This window comes from Sinohyriopsis cumingii, chromosome 2 (assembly GCF_028554795.1).
Source record: "Sinohyriopsis cumingii isolate HCF-2022 chromosome 2, ASM2855479v2, whole genome shotgun sequence".
Lineage (NCBI taxonomy): Eukaryota > Metazoa > Mollusca > Bivalvia > Unionida > Unionidae > Sinohyriopsis > Sinohyriopsis cumingii.
In genome coordinates this window covers 28475305-28498962 of record NC_142962.1, presented here as the reverse complement: position 1 = coordinate 28498962, position 23658 = coordinate 28475305, and the positions used below count along the sequence as shown (strand labels likewise).

The 23658-nt window shown below is 33.1% G+C and overlaps 1 protein-coding gene across 9 annotated transcripts in view; it reads left to right on the top strand.

The window, feature by feature from the left end:
* Positions 1-23658, top strand: part of LOC149804532 (calpain-9-like) — a 170947-nt gene that overhangs the window by 125598 nt on the left and 21691 nt on the right. For 7 of the 9 annotated variants that reach the window (XM_089941238.1, XM_089941272.1, XM_089941262.1 and 4 more), the window contains 2 exons: positions 7286-7421; positions 16853-16870. In XM_089941238.1, coding sequence (XP_089797364.1) covers positions 7286-7421; positions 16853-16870 — 154 coding nt within the window. The remainder of the gene's footprint in view (positions 1-7285; positions 7422-16852; positions 16871-23658) is intronic. The other 2 variants (XM_089941279.1, XM_089941231.1) reach the window with 1 other exon arrangement.

Below are 23658 nucleotides of genomic sequence, written 5' to 3'. Positions count from 1 at the left end.
AGACTGAGTTGGTTGGTTGGTTTAAAGGCATTTTCAGTCCATTATCGGCTATACAAGACTGAGTTGGTTGGTTGGTTTATAGGCATTTTCAACCTGTAATTGGCTATACATGATTGAGTTGGTTGGTTGGTTTAAAAACATTTCAACCGATTATTGGTTTTACAGGATTGAGTTGGTTGGTTGGTTTAAAGGCATTTTCATCCCATTATTGGCTATACAGGATTGAGTTGGTTGGTTGGTTTAAAGGCATTGTCATCCCATTATTGGCTATACAAAATTGAGTTGATAGTTGGTTTAAAAGTATTTTCATCCCATTATTGGTTATACAAGATTGGGTTGGTTGGTTGGTTTAAAGACATTTTCAACCCATTATTGGCTATACAGCATTGAGTATTGAGTTGGTTGGTTAGTTTAAAGTATTTTCAACCCATTATTGGCTATACAAGATTGAGTTGGTTGGTTGGTTTTAAGACATTTTCAACCCTTTATTGGCTATTCATGATTGAGTTGGTTGGTTGGTTTAAAGACACATTCAACACGGTATTGAGTCTGAATATAAAAAGTAGGATATAGCAGGTGATCAGCACAAGAACACCCCTATATTACAAAATATATAATGACAAAGGATTGTAGATCAAAACCGAAAAATGTAACCACTAAATAATAAGGATATACATGTATTGATATGAGTCGTTGGTAAGAAAGCATCTCTTTGTCATATTGGTTAGAAATTACTGTCCTTTTTGGCAAAATAATTTTGCTTTGCTTTCTTCCAGTTGTCATTTAGATCTTTTGTTACTGTATTTGAGGTAATAACTCCCTGTGCTTATAAAGATTTTTTGGTTAGTTTTGTGTGGTTACAACTTTTCATAATACCTGCATACCAGTGATGTCAAAATGAATGCCCATATCACATGTCTGCTAGAAGAGTTGTCTTTTTTTATCATGGCAGAGAGCTCTCCATTGAGGAGACTCATTCTTTCTACCAATTCGACCAATAATTTCTTATCATATATTTTATTACTTTTTGACATTACAGGTCAGGATAGAGAAAAATTAACTGTACGTCTGTGGACAGTTGTCTTACAATAAATTTTGGATGTTGGGCATCTTACAGCTATTTAATTTGTATATGAAAGGTGACCTTTGTATGCAGATCACAGGTGGAATCTATTTCTGTCAGTCCAACATATCAGATCGTGCCAAACACTCGTTATTGATAATCAGTCTTCCTGCCTGTTGAACTCCTATGCAAATTGCTCTTCCTGACTCTGCCACCTTAAGTTCAGCAATTGTTGAACTCCTTTTGCAAATTTCTGATGCAAATGCGGATTATCCACATTGAACTGGTTACTGTACAGTTGTCCTTGGCCATTGCCAGTAATGTCTGAAAATAATAAAAGGTGATGAACAACCCAAAATAGCTATGCAGAGTAAAGCAGAATGGAATAATGAGACTTTGCTTGTAGGGTGTTTGTAGAAAATAATGATGTTTTAGGCAGGCTTTAACAGCCACTTCGCTACCACAAGGCATGCTGGGATTAAGAAATGTTTTCAGCACTGGATAGTTCTATGCCAGTTATGACCAAACTGAAGAATGTGCATTCAAGGCATGAAGGGGTTTTACATACATTTATTGATATTATGTTGCATTGATATTTTGTCTATGCTTTGTCAGGCAATGCTTATCATTACTGTGTAACAAACAGTGTCATTTATTATATACTTTTGAGGGTCAACAGGGAAATGATAAAATTGAAAGCATACTCTTTCAGAATATGCAATATTGCATGAAATCATAACATAATTATGGCATGAATATACTCAGTACAGTACAGGTACAGGTAGTGCTCAGTAAGTACAGGTACTACTCAGTTGGCACAGGTACAAGCGGTGCTTAGTAAGTACAGGTAGTGCTAAATACAGATAGTACTCAGTAAGTACAGCTTCAGGTAGTGCTAAGTAAGTACAGGTAGTGTTCAGTGAGAACAGATAGTACTCAGTAAGTACAGATAGTGCTCAGTAAGTACAGATATTACTATGTAAGTACAGATATTACTACGTAAGTACAGATAGTGCACAATAATTACAGCTAATTGAAAGATAAGACAGTATCATTTAAGTCAGATTAATATAGAGTCTATAAATAAAAGACTATATCAGGCTTAAAATATCAATAAATATAGGATGCAAAACTAATACCCATATTAATATGTACGAAATTGGTACAGTAATCTGTACATTAGTATTATCAGTGCATTCAAAGTGTGTAGCATAATAATATCAGTATATACAAAAATATCTGTACACTAATAGTATTACAGTAATAATGCCTGTACAAAGTGTAAATTAGTAATATCTGTACATTCAAAGTGTGTAGCATAATATTATCAGTATATACAAAAATATCTGTACACTAATAGTATTACAGTAATAATGCCTGTACAAAGTGTAAATTAGTAATATCTGTACATTCAAAGTGTGTAGCATAATATTATCAGTATATACAAAAATATCTGTACACTAATAGTATTACAGTAATAATGCCTGTACAAAGTGTAAATTAGTAATATCTGTACATTCAAAGTGTGTAACATAATATTATCAGTATATACAAAAATATCTGTACACTAATAGCGTTACAGTAATAATGCCTGTACAAAGTGTAAATTAGTAATATCTGTACATTCAGAGTGTGTAGCATATCAGTATATTGAAGGTGTGTACAGTAAAAAAATTCTGTTCACTGACAGTATTACAGTATATTATCTGTACATTCAAAGTGTACAGTGATATTAGTACATTAAAAGTAGAGCTGGAAAACATTAAAATGTGGGAATAACTGTCTAGAGCCTGTAACAGACATTTTGATGTACATTTCAGTTTTCATTCAGGCTATTTACCCTCGCTGCAGTTTATTTTCTGACCGCATCCTATTTATATATAAACAGGATTTTATACATAAGCGCAATGAATATAATAAGCCATATATGTATGTGTGTATACACCTTAGCATGCAAAATGAGAGAGATCCTTTGTTTAAACTTGCTTTGTATACCCACCCTCATGACATGGGCAGGGGCATGTCATGTTACCCTTGTCCACCAGTTTGTTCATCTATTGGTCACACATTGGTAAAGGTTTGCATTTGGCTCATTTTAGGCACTATAATATGGCAAATTTGTTCCATTAACAAATTTCTTGTTGTGTGAAAAGCTGAGTGGAAAACTTCCTGTACTTAGCCCAGGTTGTTTCTTTTCCAAATTAGCATATTGGGTATTAATGATAATCACATTATCCTGATTTAATTTATGCATCCTATTGTATTATTTCCTCATTTGAGACTAATTTGTAAGCATTAAGATGATTCATTTTATACAGTAATATATTATCTGTATTAAAATTTATTTGCTTTATGACAATATTCATTTTCATATCACTTTATTCACATATGTGTAAACCTTTTGTACATTTATGCATCCAATTTTTGCATTTTTATGTATGAATGTGTGACCCCCCCCCCTTAATATATATATTTCTATATATCTATGGAAACAAAAGGGAGATAATTGATAATTGACATCATCATTAACAGACAATATTGGAGATAAATTCTGCAACCTTTTCATTCCATTCCACAGTTCCAAAATGTGTATGAATCTGCATTCAAATGCTGACATATTGTCAGGTGAAGGATATCAAGCTTTGTTTGGGCCTCTTGTAAATTGTCTTTATTCTTTGCATAGTAACTAATTTTAGTATGCAACATATGACAGAATTCCTCATTATAATACAGTAAAGCTTGTTTTGAAAGATCACTGCTATGAAAGACCACCTGTCTTGAGAGACCAGATACTCATCAATGTGTGAACTTAATAGTTACACAGAGAAAAAACTTTTCATGAGGGATCACCTGTTTTGAGAGACCATCTTTTATTGGCAGTTGGACTGATTTCCCAAAAGAGGTTCTTCTGTAATCATTAGCTACATTATTCACAATTTATGAACAGTTTATTTTGCTTCGTAATGCTTCTTGAATAAATCTTTATTGCTCAGAAAGGGCTGTGATCATTAGATATGGTTGGCTGAAACAAAACAGCATGTAAAGCCTTGCCTGGCACTATCTGGTACCCTCTTATCATCAAAAGAAATGGACACTTTATACTAACTTGTTTCATATGACATAGGTGTTAGGATTGGTGTACATACTTTGTTTTGCTGCAAAATGTGAACATTGTTGTCTTGTGAGGGGACTATTGCATGTTTCATTAAGATGGGACCTGAGAAATTGATTGAGTTGTCCTGAAATAACTTTGTCACTTACACTTTTGTCACTTACACTTTTCTGTTAGATTGCAAGTAAGAAAGTTATCGCCATAGTTACATACAAAATGTGGTTGGACAGTAATTAAATAAATACAAGTTTTGCAAGAATGATATTAAAGCAGGGAGTAACTATAGGAAATTGTATATAGGCATTTATCATTAATTTCTAGATTAGTTTTAAATTGTTCTGTGAATCACAGGAAAGTACAGCATTTATAAAATGTTTATGATAATCTTGCTGGCCCCCGAAAACTATTTCTTTAGTATGTTCCACTTTCTACAGAAAGATTTTGTAAGGTTTCAATGATTGATGTTTTGTCGTTAACTCTTTAGTTTCCAGTCCCATTTAAGTATGTTGTCATTTCACTTGGTGTATATGAAATTAGGTATCAGATTTAATTATAAACACTCATTAAAATGCATAAATTCAATCACTTATATGTTGTATTTCTTATACACATATGCTGTAATAAAGCATGATTACAGATTGTGTATATGCAAAAAAATAATGGAGTAGATGTTACATCACTTTGAATTACAGTATGGCATAAATATGGCAGATTGCCTTATTAATAGAAAGTATCCTGCATCAAGGCCATTGGCATGAATTTTGCATGTGAGTTTGATCTGTCTGCTTGCTTCAGAGTCCCATTGATGTCAGCTGACAAAAAAATGATTATTTGTCATGTAATTGTAGTTCAGTTTTTTCATATATATCACACACAACTGGAAAATTAGATAATAACCGGTCAGTAGTTGCAGTTTTCTATTTGCTTGGCCTTAATAATTTACGTTGATAATAGACCAGTTTTATATTTGGGAAACCTTTGTAATTGACATTGATAATAGACCACAGCTCTATAGCTGCTAGGCCTTAATAATTGACTATAATTATAGACCACAGTTTTATATTTGCAGGGCCTTCATAGTTTACAATGTTAATAGACCACAGTTTAATTTTGCTGGGCCTTAATAATATACAATGATAATAAACCAGTTTTTTATTTGCTGGGCCTTAATAATTTACAATGATAATAAACCACAGTTTTTTATTTGCTGGGCCTTAATAATTTACAGTGATAATAGACCACAGTTTTATAATTGCTGGGCCTTAATAATTTACAATGATAATAGACCACAGCTTTATTTTTGCTAGGCCTTAATTGACTATGATTCTAGACCATAGTTTTATATTTGGGAAGCATTTATAATTGACTATGATAATAGACTACAGTGATGGTTAATTACCTGCATTAACACTGAACCTGCTAAATATTCGCAATGCATCCATTTTATTCTCTACATCACATACATAGTTGTCTTTCCAAGTCTTCTTAAATGTTGAAGCAGGCAATTTATTTTCACTTTTTTAAAAGTAATAAATATTGAATTAAGTTTCATAATTAGATGTACAAAGTACTGAATGAGGTGATTTAAAAAAAAAATGAAGTCCTCTCATTTGATAAACATTAACAATAACCGCATACTCTTAAGTTATGTCCGGGGGGGGGGGGGGAGGTGAATAAAACACTGCAAGTATATAATCTTTAAGTGGACTGAAAATCTTGATGGACCATGGAAACAAGAAATTTTTTATGCATATATTTAGTAATTCACTTGACAGATCATGGAAACAAGTTATTATGCATGTAAGCAGTCATTCACTTGATAGACAATAAAAACAAATGCTTTCTAATGCATATAAGCAGTGATTCATTTGATGGACCATGGAAAAAGTGCTTTGTTATGCACATATGCAGTCATTCACTTGATGGACCATGGAAACAAATGCTTTGTTATACATTTATGCAGTCATTAACTTGATGGACCATGGAAAAAAGTGCTTTGTTATGCATATATGCAGTCATTCACTTGATGGACCATGGAAACAAATGCTTTGTTATGCATATATGCAGTCATTCACTTGATGGACCATGGAAAAAAAGTGCTTTGTTATGCATATATGCAGTCATTCACTTGATGGACCATGGAAACAAATGCTTTGTTATACATATATGCAGTCATTTGCTAGCTTTTTATTAATTAGTACAGTAACCAGATTTGTGCTGTTGATGAAAGCAAAGTAATTATTTCAAATAAGTTATAGATGTACTGATGAAACATAGTATTTTTCTTCATTTAGAAAAATCCTTTTTACTGCTTTGAAAGTGTGCTTGTACATGAGATACTGAAGGCATTGCAAACCTGTTGCAGGGATGGGTTGTGTTCTGTTTTTTCTTGCAATAAAAATTGTACTTTGCAGACATTGGTCTCCAGGCAGTACTTTTTCTGCAGCCATGAGATAACTACACATTCATACCTTTTGCGTTATTTTTAAGACATGCATGTGACACTCGTTCATTGTTATGATCAATCATAGAATTTGAAAATTGCACTACCAGCAGTGTTTGTTATAGCAATGGTTGCCTGGAATTGTACATCTAACATTTGACAAGCATGGTTGATGCTGCATTTGTCTAAATCAATATTAATAAACATACATTATTACACTGCATGAGTATATTGTTCACATTGTCTTGTTTTGATTAGGTTATTGAAGCTGATTTATTATTAGTAAGAGCAGTAATTTTCTTTTAATTGTTTTTGTGATATTCATATTGATTTGGAAATTCTTAAGTACAAGTTAAATACTTATTTTCTTATTTTATTGTGCAACCTTTATAATATATATATATATATATATATATATATATATATATATATATATATATATATATATATATATATATATATATATTTCTCTTGCTTACCTAACATTGCAAGAAATGTATAAATTTATGTAGCTTTTGTAACTCAGTAGTTTAGCAGACCTTTTTTCTGTTTTTTTATTTTCCCATCTTCAGACATGAAATTTGTCCAAATGGCAGACACTGAATGGTAAATAAATCCCTGTGGTCCCTGATTTATGTCCTGTGTCTGTTTCTTTTTATCTTGCTAGACTGGTCCACCAGTGACTGATAAAGATAAAGAACAGACCAAGGCACTGAAGGAAAGTTTCCGCCGCATTGCTGGTGAGGATATGGAGATTGACTGTTACGAGCTGAAAGAAATTCTCAACACTGTTTTCACGAAAGGTAAGTGTCAATTTCATCAGCTGACAGTTCCGAGGTAGAAGAATCCTTCAGATGACAGCTACAAGTTTCTGTAATTACATTTTCTTTTAATTGGATTCGAGTTATTTACAATTAATGAGAATCTTTATATGATCAGGTTTGTAACTGCATTAGAAGTTATGGCATGTTGTTTTAAGCATGAATTGTTTGATTAAATTTACCTTAAAAAATTACATATGGCCGCATACCAGAATGTTTTCAATATTAATAACCAGAATGTCTTTACCCTAAAATGAAGGCATGATGGTTTACATTTTGTATTTTGTCAGAATTAAAAATTTATACTAATACTCCATTTTACCAGAAATATTAGTGATTCAAATATAATCTTGTTACAGCATTTTACAGAAATATTAGTGATTCAGATATATTCTTGTTACAGCATTTTACCAGAAATATTAGTGATTCAAATATAATCTTGTTACAGCATTTTACCAGAAATATTAGTGATTCAAATATAATCTTGTTACAGCATTTTACCAGAAATATTAGTGATTCAAATATAATCTTGTTACAGCATTTTACAAGAAATATTAGTGATTCAGATATATTCTTGTTACAGCATTTTACCAGAAATATTAGTGATTCAAATATAATCTTGTTACAGCATTTTACCAGAAATATTAGTGATTCAGATATATTCTTGTTACAGCATTTTACAGAAATATTAGTGATTCAAATATAACCTTGTTACAGCATTTTACAGAAATATTAGTGATTCAAATATAATCCTGTTACAGCATTTTACCAGAAATATTAGTGATTCAAATATAATCTTGTTACAGCATTTTACCAGAAATATTAGTGATTCAAATATAATCCTGTTACAGCATTTTACAGAAATATTAGTGATTCAAATATAACCTTGTTACAACATTTTACCAGAAATATTAGTGATTCAAATATTACCTTGTTACAGCATTTTACCAGAAATATTAGTGATTCAAATATAATCCTGTTACAGCATTTTACAGAAATATTAGTGATTCAAATATAACCTTGTTACAACATTTTACCAGAAATATTAGTGATTCAAATATAACCTTGTTACAGCATTTGACAGAAATATTAGTGATTCAAAAATATAACCTTGTTACAGCATTTTACCAGAAATATTAGTGATTCAAATATAACCTTGTTACAGCATTTTACCAGAAATATTAGTGATTCAAATATAATCCTGTTACAGCATTTTACCAGAAATATTAGTGATTCAAATATAACCTTGTTACAGCATTTTACCAGAAATATTAGTGATTCAAAGATAATCCTGTTACAGCATTTTACCAGAAATACTGATGTTTAAAATGTAACCGTTTTACATAATTTTAAAAGAAATAAGTGTTTCAAATATAACCATGAGAGTTATTTAGCTTTTAATGTTAATTAACATATTTATCAATGTATTTCAATGTCTACAGCAACATGAATAAACTCTATTGTTGAATATATTGTTTTGAAGATTTATTCTCCAGATTGGAATCTACTCATAAAATATGTGAGATAGAACATAAAAATTAACAACTTGTTAAGAAATGTCTAATTCAATAGATATATAATCCCCAGGAATGACAGGATTCTTTCTTTTGCAGTTTTAAATAATCCCCAAACATGTCACTATGATGGGATCATATAAACTATTTCATCACTGATAACTGTTTTAAATAATCATCCAACATGTCAGAAAGAGGACTTATATAAAATATTGCATCACTGGTAACTGTTTTAAGTAATCCCCAAACATACCAGAAAGAGAAATTATATAAACTATTGCATCACTGATAACTGTTTTAAATAATCCCCAAACATATCAGAAAGAGAAGTTATATAAAATATTGCATCACTGATAACTGTTTCAAGTAATCCCCAAACATGTCAGGAAGAGGAATTTATATAGAATATTGCGACACTGATAACTGTTTTAAATAATCCCCAAACATATCAGGAAGAGGAGTTTATATAAAATATTGCGACACTGATAACTGTTTTAAATAATCCCCAAACATGTCAGGAAGAGGAGTTTATATAAAATATTGCGACACTGATAACTGTTTTAAGTAATCCCCAAACATGTCAGCAAGAGGAGTTTATATAAAATATTGCGACACTGATACCTGTTCACCTACTACTGGAGCATTTGTGCATCTTGTTTAAAACTAGACTTCGCACTCATGTGATGACATGAGAAAGTTATATTTATACAGAGCACTAGTATTGGTGACTAGACTTCACACTCGTGTGATGACATGAGAAAGTTATATTAAAACAGAGCACTAGTATTGGTGAGTTGCCTTCACACTACTGTAGTGTGATGAGATGAGAAAGTTATATTAAAAAAGAGCACTAGTATTGGTGACTAGACTTCACACTCGTGTGATGACATGAGAAAGTTATATTTATACAGAGCACTGGTATTGGTGACTAGACTTCACACTCGTGTGATGACATGAGAAAGTTATATTAAAACAGAGCACTAGTATTGGTGACTAGACTTCACACTCGTGTGATGACATGAGAAAGTTATATTAAAACAGAGCACTAGTATTGGTGACTAGACTTCACACTCGTGTGATGACATGAGAAAGTTAAATTAATACAGAGCACTAGTATTGGTGACTAGACTTCACACTCGTGTGATGACATGAGAAAGTTATATTTATACAGAGCACTAGTATTGGTGACTAGACTTCACACTCGTGTGATGACATGAGAAAGTTATATTAAAACAGAGCACTAGTATTGTTGACTTGACTTTACACTTGTGTGATGACATGATAAAGTTATATTAATACAGATCACTAGTATTGGTGACTAGACTTCACACTCGTGTGATGACATGAGAAAGTTATATTTATACAGAACACTAGTATTGGTGACACATGCATTGTCACTACAAACTGTACTGACCAGACCTAAAGATTACATAGTAAAACACTTTCACATTCAGACAAGGAATCCACACGGTCTCATAAATTTGAATTTAAATAATGTTTTTATAAATGGAATCTTAAAAAATATGTCTTTGAAATTTATTATGGATTTACTAGAGTTGGAAGAGTGCACAAATTTAATTGAATCTTAATTCATTTTTAGCAGAGTTATTGAGACTTTGATATCATTGGTATGAAAGTTTAATTCATTTCTGAGGTCTTCAACAACTGACCTATTGATCCATATTATGGTCCATACTTAATTTTTGGATAGTAAATATTAATTAAATATTAATTAGCCCAAAACCTACTGTTTATTTTTTTAAACCATCTTGCTGTATTAAGGGCATCCTGACTTTATAGTTGTTTGTATTTGCCTTGATAATGTGGGGCTTTATTGTTTTAATTTTTTGTCTTAGTAATTTTTAACTTGATAGTTTTCTGAGTGAAAAGTTTTTTGAAAAGGTTACATTGTAAACTATTTTGGAGCCAGTTTTACATTGGATATTATATAACTTTGTTTTTTCAATGAATTTTAATTAGAGATTGCACCTAATTCATGGTGCTTTTCTAATAAATATGTATTTTATGTCACTTTAATTTACTGAATACAGATATTTATATATTCCCTGTTATGCAGGTACTAGACTATTTTCTCATATTTAACCAGTAAGTAAAAAAATTCAGATATACTGTGATTTCATTATTTTTATTGGGATACCAATTTTCTTTTTTGGGGAGATTTCATAGATAACACCATAAACTTAAAGCTGGAACAAACATCTTAATTTTCGAAATAATAGGACCCCTTCCCCTCATCTGGAAACAATAGGACCCCTTCCCCTCATCTGGAAACAATAGGACCCCTTCCTGTCATTAGCAAATAATAGGACCCATTGCCCCTATTTGGAAATAATAGGACCCCTTCCCCTCATTTGGAAATAATAGGACCCCTTCCCCTCATTTGGAAATAATAGGACCCCTTCCCCTCATTTGGAAATAATAGGACCCCTTCCCCTCATTTGGAAATTATAGGACCCCTTCCCCTCATTTGGAAATAATAGGACCCTTTCTCCTCATTTGGAAATTATAGGACCCCTTCCCCTCATTTGGAAATAATTTGACCCCTTTCCCTCATTTGGAAATAATTTGACCCCTTTCCCTCATTTGGAAATTATTGGACCTCTTCCCCTCATTTGGAAATAATAGGACCCCTTCCCCTCATTTGGAAATAATAGGACCTTTCTCATTTGGAAATTATAGGACCCCTTCCCCGCATTTGGAAATAATAGGAACCATTCTCCTCATTTGGAAATTATAGGACCCCTTCCCCTCACTTGGAAATAACACTGGACAACAAATTTTTACAAAAGTCATGTTACTGAAATAAAATTAGTCAATTCTTATCAATTTTTATGTGCTGAACACGAATATGACAGTCAAATTGCAAAATTGGCTCTAGTTTTTTTGTAATCTGCAAGAAATTAATGTTTACATAACGAAATGCATTCCAATAGTAAAAGGTCAACTGTAATAGCCTACCTATAAAAAATCAAGTCATTGACTACATCTTAGATTTCTTCGCCTGTCTCTTGTACAGCTGTTCGGGAGCATCTCTGAGGAGTGTCCAGCAGTAGTCAGCCAGCATTGTAGTGGACCATTTTCCCTGGTATCTTTGTTCCATTGTTGCGATATCTTGATGAAAACGTTCGCCGTGTTCATCACTAACAATACCACAGTTGCTAGGAAAGAAATCCAAATGGGAATGAAGGAAGTGAATCTTTAGAGACATATTGCAGCCAAGTTTCTTATACTTCATCAACATGTCTTCTACTAGTTCCTTATAGTTTTCTGCCCTAACATTTCCGAGGAAGTTTGTAGAAACTAGGCGAAAAGCATTCCATGCTTGTTTCGCGTCACCTTCCAGCAAGTTGTTGAACCGGTCATCTTTGAAAAGCTCTCGAATCTGAGGACCCACAAAAACTCCCTCTTTAATCTTTGCTTCGCTGAGTCGAGGGAATTTTTCATGCAGGTATCGGAATGCTGGCAAAGTCCGGTCAATGGCTTTCACGAAGTTCTTCATCAAACCTAGTTTGATGTGAAGGGGTGGTAGCAAGATTTTCTGAGCCTCAACCAGAGCTGGGTGTTGGATATTCTTCTCTCCAATGGCTACATTCTGCCTGTGAGTCCATTCCTTCCTCATGTAGTGCATTTCCCTTGCTCGGCTATCCCACTCGCATAAGAAACACATGTATTTTGTATATCCTTGCTGCAGTCCCATTAAAAGGGCAACTACCTTCAAATCACCACAGAGGTGCCAGCTGTACTTGTTATACTCAATGGAATTCAGTAGCTGCCTTAAGTTATCGTATGTCTCTTTCATGTGGACAGCATACGCTACTGGAATAGATGGAAGAATGTTTCCATTGTGCAAAAGCACAGCCTTGAGACTCAGTTTCGAAGAGTCCACAAATAGTCTCCATTCTTGTGGGTCATGAGTGATTTTTAAAGCATTCATGAGGCCCTGAATATCGGAACAGAATATCAGATTACTTTCCTTTCTGAAGAAAGGCTCCAATTGCTGGTGGCACTTTCGATATGCAGTAATTGTGACATCTTCTTCTAGAAGATTCCATTGTTGGAGTCTTGATCCTAGCAATTCTGCCTTGTTCTTTGATAAGTCCAAATCACGAATCAGGTCATTTAGTTCTTCCTGTGTTATTCTGTGTGGGGTTGATGATGCACCACAGTGAAAATCTGGATCACTGCATGCTGATGGACCAAGAGAAGAACAGGTCGACTCACCTTTGTCTTCGTCAGATGAATCAAGAGAATATTCTGCTGGAGGTTCTGGAATAGGAAGTCCCTCACCATGTGGAACTGGTCTCAATGCAGACGGAATGTTTGGGTAGACTATTCTCGACTTCTTTCGCTTCGTTATTCCGCCGGAAAGAGGAGGAACCAAGCAGAAGTAACAGTCATTTAGGTGGTTGCTTGGCTCTCTCCACACCATTGGGACTGCAAACGGCATTGATGACCTTTTGCAATTCAACCACTGTGAAAGCTGTGTTGTACATGTAGCACAGCATATATGCGGAGCCCAAGGCTTGTCTTGGTCACCAACCTTGCATCCGAAGTAAAGATGATATGCCTTCTTCACTTGAGAATTGATACTTTTCTTCTGGTTGGCAAATGTCACTTCCCCACAAATATAGCAAAAATTGTCCGCGGTATTAACACACTTTCGAGGCATTACTGTTCTTTATTGTACGTAAATGGATAAAATAATAAGTTTTATGTAACAGTAGCTTGAACTGTCTCGCACAACGTCTAAAATATTTTAAATGCTGAACCTATCTGATTGGGCTTTATATAGTACACTGCTTACGTCAGCTTCAGCAGCCGCCTGGCATTAGTATAATAGGCCTACACATGTATAGTACACTGCTGACGTCAACTTACTTCAGCAGCCGCATGGCATTAGTATTGCATTGCATCAGAAAATGATGCAATCAACTGTGGATGATGTGAGCATGATGGTATTATGCAATGTTACATCATTATTCCGGATGTTGCTGCAGTCCTACTGGAGAAATTTACACAGTGAAACATAGAAAATGAGGTATATGAATATCTTCAAAACGAGAGCCAATACAAATTTTTCACGGTTATATTCGTGTTCGGCACACCAAAATACTACAGATTAGGGCCTTTTCAAGTCAGTAATGATTTCACTGTTGACCAGTGTAATTGGATCCATTTCCTTCATTTTGAAAATATTGGACCCTTTCCCCTCATTTGGAAATTATAGGACCCCTTCCCCTCATTTGGAAATAATAGAACCCCTTCCCCTTATTTGGAAAATAATAGGACCCTTTCTCCTCATTTGCAATTTATAGGCCCCCTTCCTCTCATTTGGAAATAATAGGACCCCTTCCCCTCATTTGGAAATAATAGGACCCCTTCCCCTCATTTGGAAATAATAGGACCCATTTCCCTCATTTGGAAATTAAAGGACCCCTTCCTCTCATTTGGAAATAATAGGACCCATTTCCCCTCATTTGGAAATTATAGGACCCCTCTCATCCATGAATTAAGGTACCATTGAAAGTGTTTTTTGTTGTAAAGTCTTGAAAATTTATAATTGGGGAAAATGTAATAATTTGCAGTATTTTAAACAATACAATGAGAATATTATCAACGATGACAATTTATGACCATGAATTTTCCTTTGCTTTTAATGCTTGTAGCAGATTACATGGGTAAGATTAAACACCAAACCATGTTTCAAAGCAGATGGCTTCTTCCATTTGGTTTCCCAAAGTGATTGCATGCAGAGCAAAGCTGATTATTTTGTATGTCTATCACATGCGCACTTCAAATAGACAACCTACCTTATGAGATTAGAGATTTTTAGTTTACTAGTCAGTGCACATGTATCCAAATGTTTGAAAGGAAAACCAGTAAAAACACCAAAAAAACCTCAATTTCTGACCTGCATTCATTTTAAAGAAAAGCAACAAAAACAAAAAAAATGAATTCATTTTCTGACCTGTTTTTAGTTTTGATCACTGGTCTTGTGAGTTCTGATACATCAGCAGACAAAATTGGAACTTTTCCAAGTATATATTTTAGAATTAATGCTAAATTTGAATTTTTCCAAGCATATTCTTTTGAATTATTGTTAAATTTGAATTTTCTGTTGACTGTATAGGACTTTTAAGAGTGTTTATGAAATATATTGTTTTATACAACTATAAAAAAAATCCTTAAATCTGAGGGGTCAGCTTGAAAGCCCACAGGCTTAAAGAAAATTGTTTTTTTCTTGAAGAGAACTTGAATTTGTTGAAAAACTCATTGACTTTGACAAAACCTTCTTTAATTTTAACTGCAGGAATACGAAACATTAAAGCTGAATAATTACTTTTTGAAGTAAATACACAATTTATTTACATTATGTCCAAAACTAAAGAATAAATTTTAAAAAATGTGATAAAATGTGTATCAAATAAAACATACAAGACTGGTAGTTAACAAAGTAACATATGGAGACATTCCAATTTATGTAAGAGAGAATTCTCCTTTAAAACTTTTCCAAGTCCTTAAATAAAACTCTTTGAAATGTCCTTGAAGATATACTCTCAAGCACTGTATGAATTGTATTTAATGTTCATTGCTCTATAGTGACACTATTGTCCAAGGTCATATACTGTCATGTTTAATGTCTCATTTCTTGTTAGTGACACTATTGTCCAAGGTCATGTACTTGGGTGTGTTGGTTGTTATGGTTATACACTCTAAAGTGACACACCTTTAAAGTGCCTCTAACAAGGACACACTGAGGCAGCTTACCTAAGCTTGCCTGGGTGGGTATATTGAACCCCCAACCCTTGGACTACAAGACTAGAACACTACCAGCTGTGCTACAGTGCCTCCCATCTCTAAATGAACAAATCTAGAATATTATTAGTCAAGAAAAAGCTGAGCCTGACTATATTTGCAAGCTTTTCATGCCTGTATGATTTGGTGGGGTATAATCACTAGAAGATAAACTATGAATTTATGACATAGTAACTTATCACATAGTTATTTCAACTACTGTATAAGCATCTTTTAACATCAACAACAACAACATCATTTCTGGCCAGTCAGAAGTGTCAGTTCTCTCAAAAAGAACCATAATAATTAATCCAGCAAAAAAGGAGATGGATTCACCTTTTCAGAAGTGCCCCCATTTTTAGCATATGTAAACATTTATTGGATATACGTGCACTTTATAAAGCTTAAATTGTGGTTGAATTATGAATAAATGCTTTTATATGTTGGATGTATTCTTTCATTTCATTTCTTTTTTGTTTTTGTCTTGTTCTGATTTGACATGTGAGGTGTTTGTTTCTTGTTTTCATGTGTTCATACAGGTAAGTGCATCTTATTGTGATTTGTTTGTTTGCTCTGTGTAGTACATGTACCTTTGTAATACATGTACCTGTGTAATACATGTACCTGTGCAATACATGTACCTGTGCAGTACATGTACCTGTGTAAAATATGTACCTTTGAATGTAGTTGGAAGACTATTTTCGTATTAAACTTTTTTTTGTGTACAGATGACGGGATCGTTTGTTTCCTTACCAGAAACTGTATCCAAAAGCAATTATAGTTCAAAGAATTATTGTTAAACTGTATTCATTGTGAAGTTGAATTTGTATGCTTACTGAACCTAAATATTACATAGCATTTTATAAATTTAGTTTTAAATGTAGGAAATAAAACTTGAGAACTGAAAATCGAAAGGTTAGATGATATTATGGTTAAGAAATGTCACATGTCAAAGTGAGTTTTTTTTTCAAGTCTACAGCACTTGACTATTGAATGACTTTGACAGTCATTGTCACTAAATCTTTTCACTTATTTTACTCAGCTACTTTTATTTGTCCCTCCTATAACTCCACATTTCTGCAGAGTTCTCTACGGAAAGCAGTAAGTGGTATATTTCCTTTACGTTCCATATATCTTGTTTCTATATGCAACTGTGAGCTCTCTCGTTACATCAGTGATAAATGCCAAGCTTACAGTGTCAGAATAAACGTTTTACAAATGGAAATCCTTCTATTAGATTACAATTAAAACCCAGTACTCTTTAAATATATGTTGTGCAAAATTTTAATTGTGTTCCAAATTCAGAATTTTTACAATTTTTACACTTAGGGTGGAATCCTCTAGTTTCAAAATGAGCATAATCTTCTAGGTATTTTTTAAACATTACACAGGTTTGATAAGGCTGAACTGTAGTTTTAGAAGTAGTGAACGGTTTTAAAATTCAAGTCCATTCCTATGAATAAGAACTATCACATCAGCTTATGTTTCTAACTGAATTTTGTAGACCCTGATCTGCCATTGCATAATGAACCAGAAAGACCTAGATCTAACTGTAATTATAAGTGATCAGTCTAAACCTTGATATGGGGGCAAATTTTTGAATTACATTTATTATTTTGCAGAATTCAAAAAAATTGATTACACATTTCATGAATAGTGGTAACAGTGTGAAAGCTGTTCATACCTAGTGTATAACTGATTGTCATGTAGAGTGGTAACTGTGAAAATTGTTCATACCTAGTGTTTAATTGATTGTCATGTAGAGTGGTAACAGTGTGAAAATTGTTCATAACTAGTGTTTAATTGATTGTCATATAGGGTGGTAATAGTGTGAAAATTGTTGATAACTAGTGTTTGATTGATTGTCATGTAGAGTGGTAGCAGTGTGAAAACTGTTCATACTTAGTGTTTAATTGACTGTCATGTAGAGTGGTAACTGTGAAAATCGTTCATACCTAGTGTTTAATTGATTGTCATGTGGAGTGATAACAGTGTTGAAAATCATTCATAATTAGTGTTTAATTGATTGTCATGTAAAGTGGTAGCAGTGTGAAAATGGTTCACACCTTGTATGTAATTGATTTGCAAGCTTGGTGACTTCATTGAATTCTAATATGAAGTTTAATTCTTATAATTACAAATAGTTATAATAGTAATAAAGATACCAAAGAAATAAATAGTGTAACTATTGTAATCATTGTTTAACAAATATTGTAAAAACACTCAGTATATTGTCTATACTCATATACAGTATAGAGTCCAACTGCAAATGACACAAACCCTGACCTGCCATTGCATAGTGCAACAGCAGATTAAAGGCCATGTTATTTGTTCTACTAATTAGTCATAACAAACCACATTGATCCAAACAATGTGATGTCCCTTTGTCAGTACCATACAGTGTTTTTGTATCTGACCTGAAGCCTCTTGTATTAGACCCAGTTGAAAAACCAAGATAACTATCTGTAATAGGATAGACCTTAATGGATGCTTGGATCAAATGACAACATAACACAATGTGATGAAAGATGGAAATTTATGAAATGAATTAATAAAAATATATATTCTACGAATACAGTGATTCTTTCACTCTCTAAACATAGGTCTCATTCAATTACTCTATCCAAACATTTACAGATAGAAAAAAAAAGATTCATATATTCAAATGTATGATGGTAAGATTCATATAATATCACATAATGAAAGTGAGATTCAAATAATCTCATGTAATTTCATGTAATGAAAGTGAGATTCAAATAATCTCATGTAATTTCATGTAATGAAAGTGAGATTCAAATAATCTCATGTAATTTCATGTAATGAAAGTGAGATTCAAGTAGTCTTATGGAATGAAAATAAGATTCAAATAATCTCGTGTAATTTCATGTAATGAAAGTGAGATTCAAATAATCTCATGTAATTTCATGTAATGAAAGTGAGATTCAAGTAGTCTTATGGAATGAAAATAAGATTCAAATAATCTCATGTAATTTCATGTAATGAAAGTGAGATTCAAATAATCTCATGTAATTTCATGTAATGAAAGTGAGATTCAAATAATCTCATGTAATCTCATGGAATGAAAGTGAGATTCAAGTAGTATTATGGAATGAAAATAAGATTCAAATAATCTCATGTAATTTCATGTAATGAAAGTGAGATTCAAATAATCTCATGTAATTTCATGTAATGAAAGTGAGATTCAAGTAGTCTTATGGAATGAAAATAAGATTCAAATGATCTCATGGAATGAAAATAAGATTCAAATAATCTCATGTAATCAAAATGACCCAATTGTACTCAGTTGAAAACAAAATCAATTGAAACAAACATGACTCGGTCATTTGTACAGCCATATGATTCATAAATATTTGTAAAAACTTGCAAATGTGTCCACTGACAAACCACACAGTTCTCCCGAATTCTTGGGTTGGCCCACACTTGTATTGGCCACACCCTTCATGGATCCACCATGCGCATAAGTTTACAAGTTAATGGTTTCGTCTTTGTATGGCCTTGATGGTTACATCATCTTCCATGTCCATATATATACCTGCACACACCTACACACAGACAGCACACAGTTCTGCTGAATTGGGTTGGCCCACTTGTATTGGCCATGCCCACCCTTCATGGATCCACCATGCACACAGACATGCATATATTCATACAGACAGACAGTTACAATAAAACCAAATTGGTCATAATAACAGTTATGGAATTAAAATCTATAGGACCATGTACATGTTACTAAATTAAAGATCTAATAGCAACTTGTAACAATTCAAAAGTTCACAACGTTTCAAATCCGCGTAGTAGTAAAGGAATCATTTTATGATACAACATTAAAAATTGAATATGCTTCTTATGTAACACTTACCCCAATGGCTGGAGAACAGAAATGGAGAACATTCACTCCTTGACCAGATCCAAAAGACCAGTGTGTCAGTTAGAAAAGAAACTTGCCTTAAATCTACGTGAGAGTGAGTATTAGTAAGGGTAAAATACCTGTGCATACTGTGCTTTTAGTGTCTCTTGCCATAAGTGTTCTATGACGAGATACATGCTAGTTCAGTAAACAATTATCCACCCTAGGTAACGTTGTATGCATGTACGACAAAAATGATCAAATCATTAAGGTGAAACCAAGTTATTTCTTGCCTTATTCTGTGTCACTATCTGAACAAGGAGTATGTTTAGGAGACCATGGAGAGCTAGTATTGTTTTCAAATCCTATATGTCACCAAGTGGAATCAAAACTTTTTTAGTCTTTAACACGAGGGTTTCCCAAAATCTAAATAAGTTGAACTTGATGATATGGGTGGATTTTAATGGTACAACAGTTGTTTTTTTGAATAGTTAGAGTGATAAAGAACCCAAGTGTCGCATTAGTTAAATGCAGTTGTTATGGTTAGGGAATGTTTCATGACTCATAGAAATTCATGACTGAATCAATCAACATCAGTGTAAAAGGCCACCATTAGTAAGTATGGCTGTTGTAGAGGGGTGTTTAAATGAGATGTTGGAACGGCCAATTGAGAAACATCCAGAGACGCATTGCAATGTTGCAGAAATGTACTTTAATTAAAATTAAATTTCTATGCTAAATCCAGGTGTGGATTGAAAATGATAGTGAATTCTGTATCTGTTATAAAGAAAGTAAGAGTGAATTTTCCAGTTGCATATGGACATGGATATGATGGGAATTCTTGCACAAAATGTAAAAGGATAGGTAGATGCTCTTGTTAAAACACTTTTACAACTGCATGAATGCATCCTGCAAAGGATTGTAGAAATAGAGATTTTTATGGCTTTTCCATGCTTTGGAGAGTAATCTTTATATTGATTCATAATATATGTACCTCATTTATATTTTTACTGATTGTAGTAGTTGGGGGTTTTCTTTAAGGTGCTAACATCATTGATACTGCTTATTTTTTGCTAAGATAATATTTTTATCATTATATATAATATGCATATTTTGTACAAAATTCATGTATATATTGTATCTATATTGCCAAAGCAAATACATAATATGATTAATGCTAACATCATCAACCAGCCTATATTAACTCAATAACCCCTAGAGGTTTTTGTTGTTTTCACGTGAATTGTGAGTAGGAAACATATTTTGGGGGCTATTTCTGAATACATCCTAAAACATTGACTTCCATGAGATTTCCCATTAACCTAATGCCTAGTTTTGTTAGAAACACTGTTTGTCATTAGCTATTTCACTCGCGCATGAGCAGAAGGGTAAAGCTGGAGTTTTTTCTGTTTTTTTTTTTTCCTTACTGGACCCATCATTTTCGTATATCAAGGCAACTCTTTATTCCAAATACCCATCTTGTCCTACTTTTTGCACAGGTACGCCTGTCTGTGTGCAGTTAAGACCAGTCTGCCTTAGATCTGAGGCCAAAAAGTCTAAAATCCAAACACATAATCGGATTCCAACCATGGGTGAATTTTGGATTTAAAATAATAGGGTCCAAAAAATTAGGTTTTTCCCTCTGCATTTTGTAGTGCAACTGGAATTATTTGGTATCATGTCTACCTTTATATAATACCATCCACTTTTGTGTATCATATATGACTTTGATGTTACAGAGCTTGGAAGTAGGCTACTACCTCCTGACACATAAGTGCAGTGCCAGGGGTTAATGAGTTAATCATTAGTGAATCCTATTTGAGCTATTAATCATTAGTGACTCTTTGGGGGGTTATTATTAATCATTAATGACTCTTGGGGGTTATTATTAATCATTAGTGATTCTTTTTGGGGTTATTATTAATCATTAGTGAATCTTGTTTGGGTTGTTAATCATTAGTTACTCTTTTTCGGGTTATTATTCATTAGTGAATCTTGTTGAGTTATTAATCATGAGTGAATCTTGTTTGAGTTATTAATCATTAATGAATCTTGTTTGGGTTATTAATCATTAGTGGCTCTTTTTTGGGTTATTATTAATCATTAGTGAATCTTGCTTGGGTTGTTAATAATTAGTGATTCTTTTGGGGGTTATTAGTTATCATTAGTGAATCTTGTTTGGGTTATTAATCATTAATGAATCTTGTTTGGGTTATTAGTAATCATTAGTGAATATTATTTGTGTTTATTTATTAGTGAATATTGTTTGGGTTATTATTAATCATTAGTAAATCTTGTTTGGGTTATTATCAATCATTAGTGATATTATTCATTAATGAATATTATTTTGGTCAATATTATTCATTAGTGAATATTGTTTGGGTTTATTATTCATTAATGAATATTATTTGGGTTTATATTATTCATTAGTGAATATTGTTTGGGTTAATGTTTTTCATTAGCGAATATTATTTGGCATCTTTTGTAAGCTAGCTAAATTTGGAAGTTTTCTCCATTCTGGTTTACCATATATGGTTTGTATTACTAATAATAGTAACAAACTATTGTCATATTCAAATTGGTCAAAGTATAGATTTTAGTCTGGTTTTATATGACAAGGAAGGCAACTCAGATTAGGTAAATGTTTAGACCTTACTGTAGTTACCACTCTTGGATTGTCTTTTGTTTTTATTCTCTGGAATTATAATACTGTAAACAATAGCAGAAAATGGTTTTAAAAGGAAATCACCTTAATAATTCATCAAACATTATTTCAGATGATAATATAAATTCTCTAATAATGGAAAGAAAAGAAAATTTAGAATAATACTTTAAAAATTATTTAGGGCAGTGTACTCTTTGACGATAGTAAAATGACTTTGAATAGCAGTATCTCTGGAGTAGTTTTTCTTGTTTAAATTAGTATCACTACAACCACCCAATCTAGCTTGTTACTTTGGTTAGATAATTATTGTCCAGTCTAACTTGCTACTTTAACTGGATAATTATCATCCAAACTAGCTTGTTACTTAGCTAGATAATTACCATCCAAGCTAGATAATTACATCCAATCTAGATAATTACAATTCAGACTAGCTTGTTACTTTAGCTAGATAATTATCATCCAGACTGGCTTGTTACTTTGGTCAGATAATTACCTTCCAAACTAGTGTGCTACTTTAGCTTGATAATTACCATCCAAGCTAGCTAATTACATCCAATCTAGATAATTACAATTCAGACTAGCTTGTTACTTTAGCTTGATAATTACCATCCAAGCTAGCTAATTACCATTTTGCAGCAGTGCAAAGCCTGAGCAGTTTAAAAATCACAGAACTGCAGCACATCCTGTATTAATCAAGCAAACCCATGCATAATCTCCTGTCCAGTGTGCTACATGGGGCAAAGAGTGACCAATTGACCAACGCGCTTGCCTTTTCTGATCATTGCTATCTCACCTTTGTCCTCATGGATTCGAATCTTAAGCTTGACCAGTGTTGGTATTTGAAACAGTCTGCTAGTAGCTTCCCATGAGTCGGTGGTTCAGTTCTGTGGTTTTCCCAGGTTATTCCTCCACCGGTTTTAGTAGCCACCATGTAAATCCTATTGTTGGCTAAAAATTGGCATTAAACCCACAACATCAGCAACAACCAGTGTGCTACATACAGTTCAGAGCACTAACTGTCCTGAACAGCTAGCTGCTCATGTACTCTCAAAAACCAAAACCAGTTAATGTCATGGTCATCTTCAGAATCAAAGGATGAAGAAAGAGAGAGAGAGAGCGAGAGAGAGACAGAGACAGAGACAGAGAGTGTGTGTGTATGTGTGTTCTGTACAGATCTGAATATAATGCACAGAATTATTAAAAAATTTCACTTAAACAATAACTCCTGCACATTTTAAATCATCATGTTAGCCATGGATCTCTTTTGTTCCACATTGACCCAAAGCACATGAAGCTAGCCAGACCAGATATCTGATTGGATGCAGCAGAAAGAAGCTTGTCCAATCAGATTCCTTG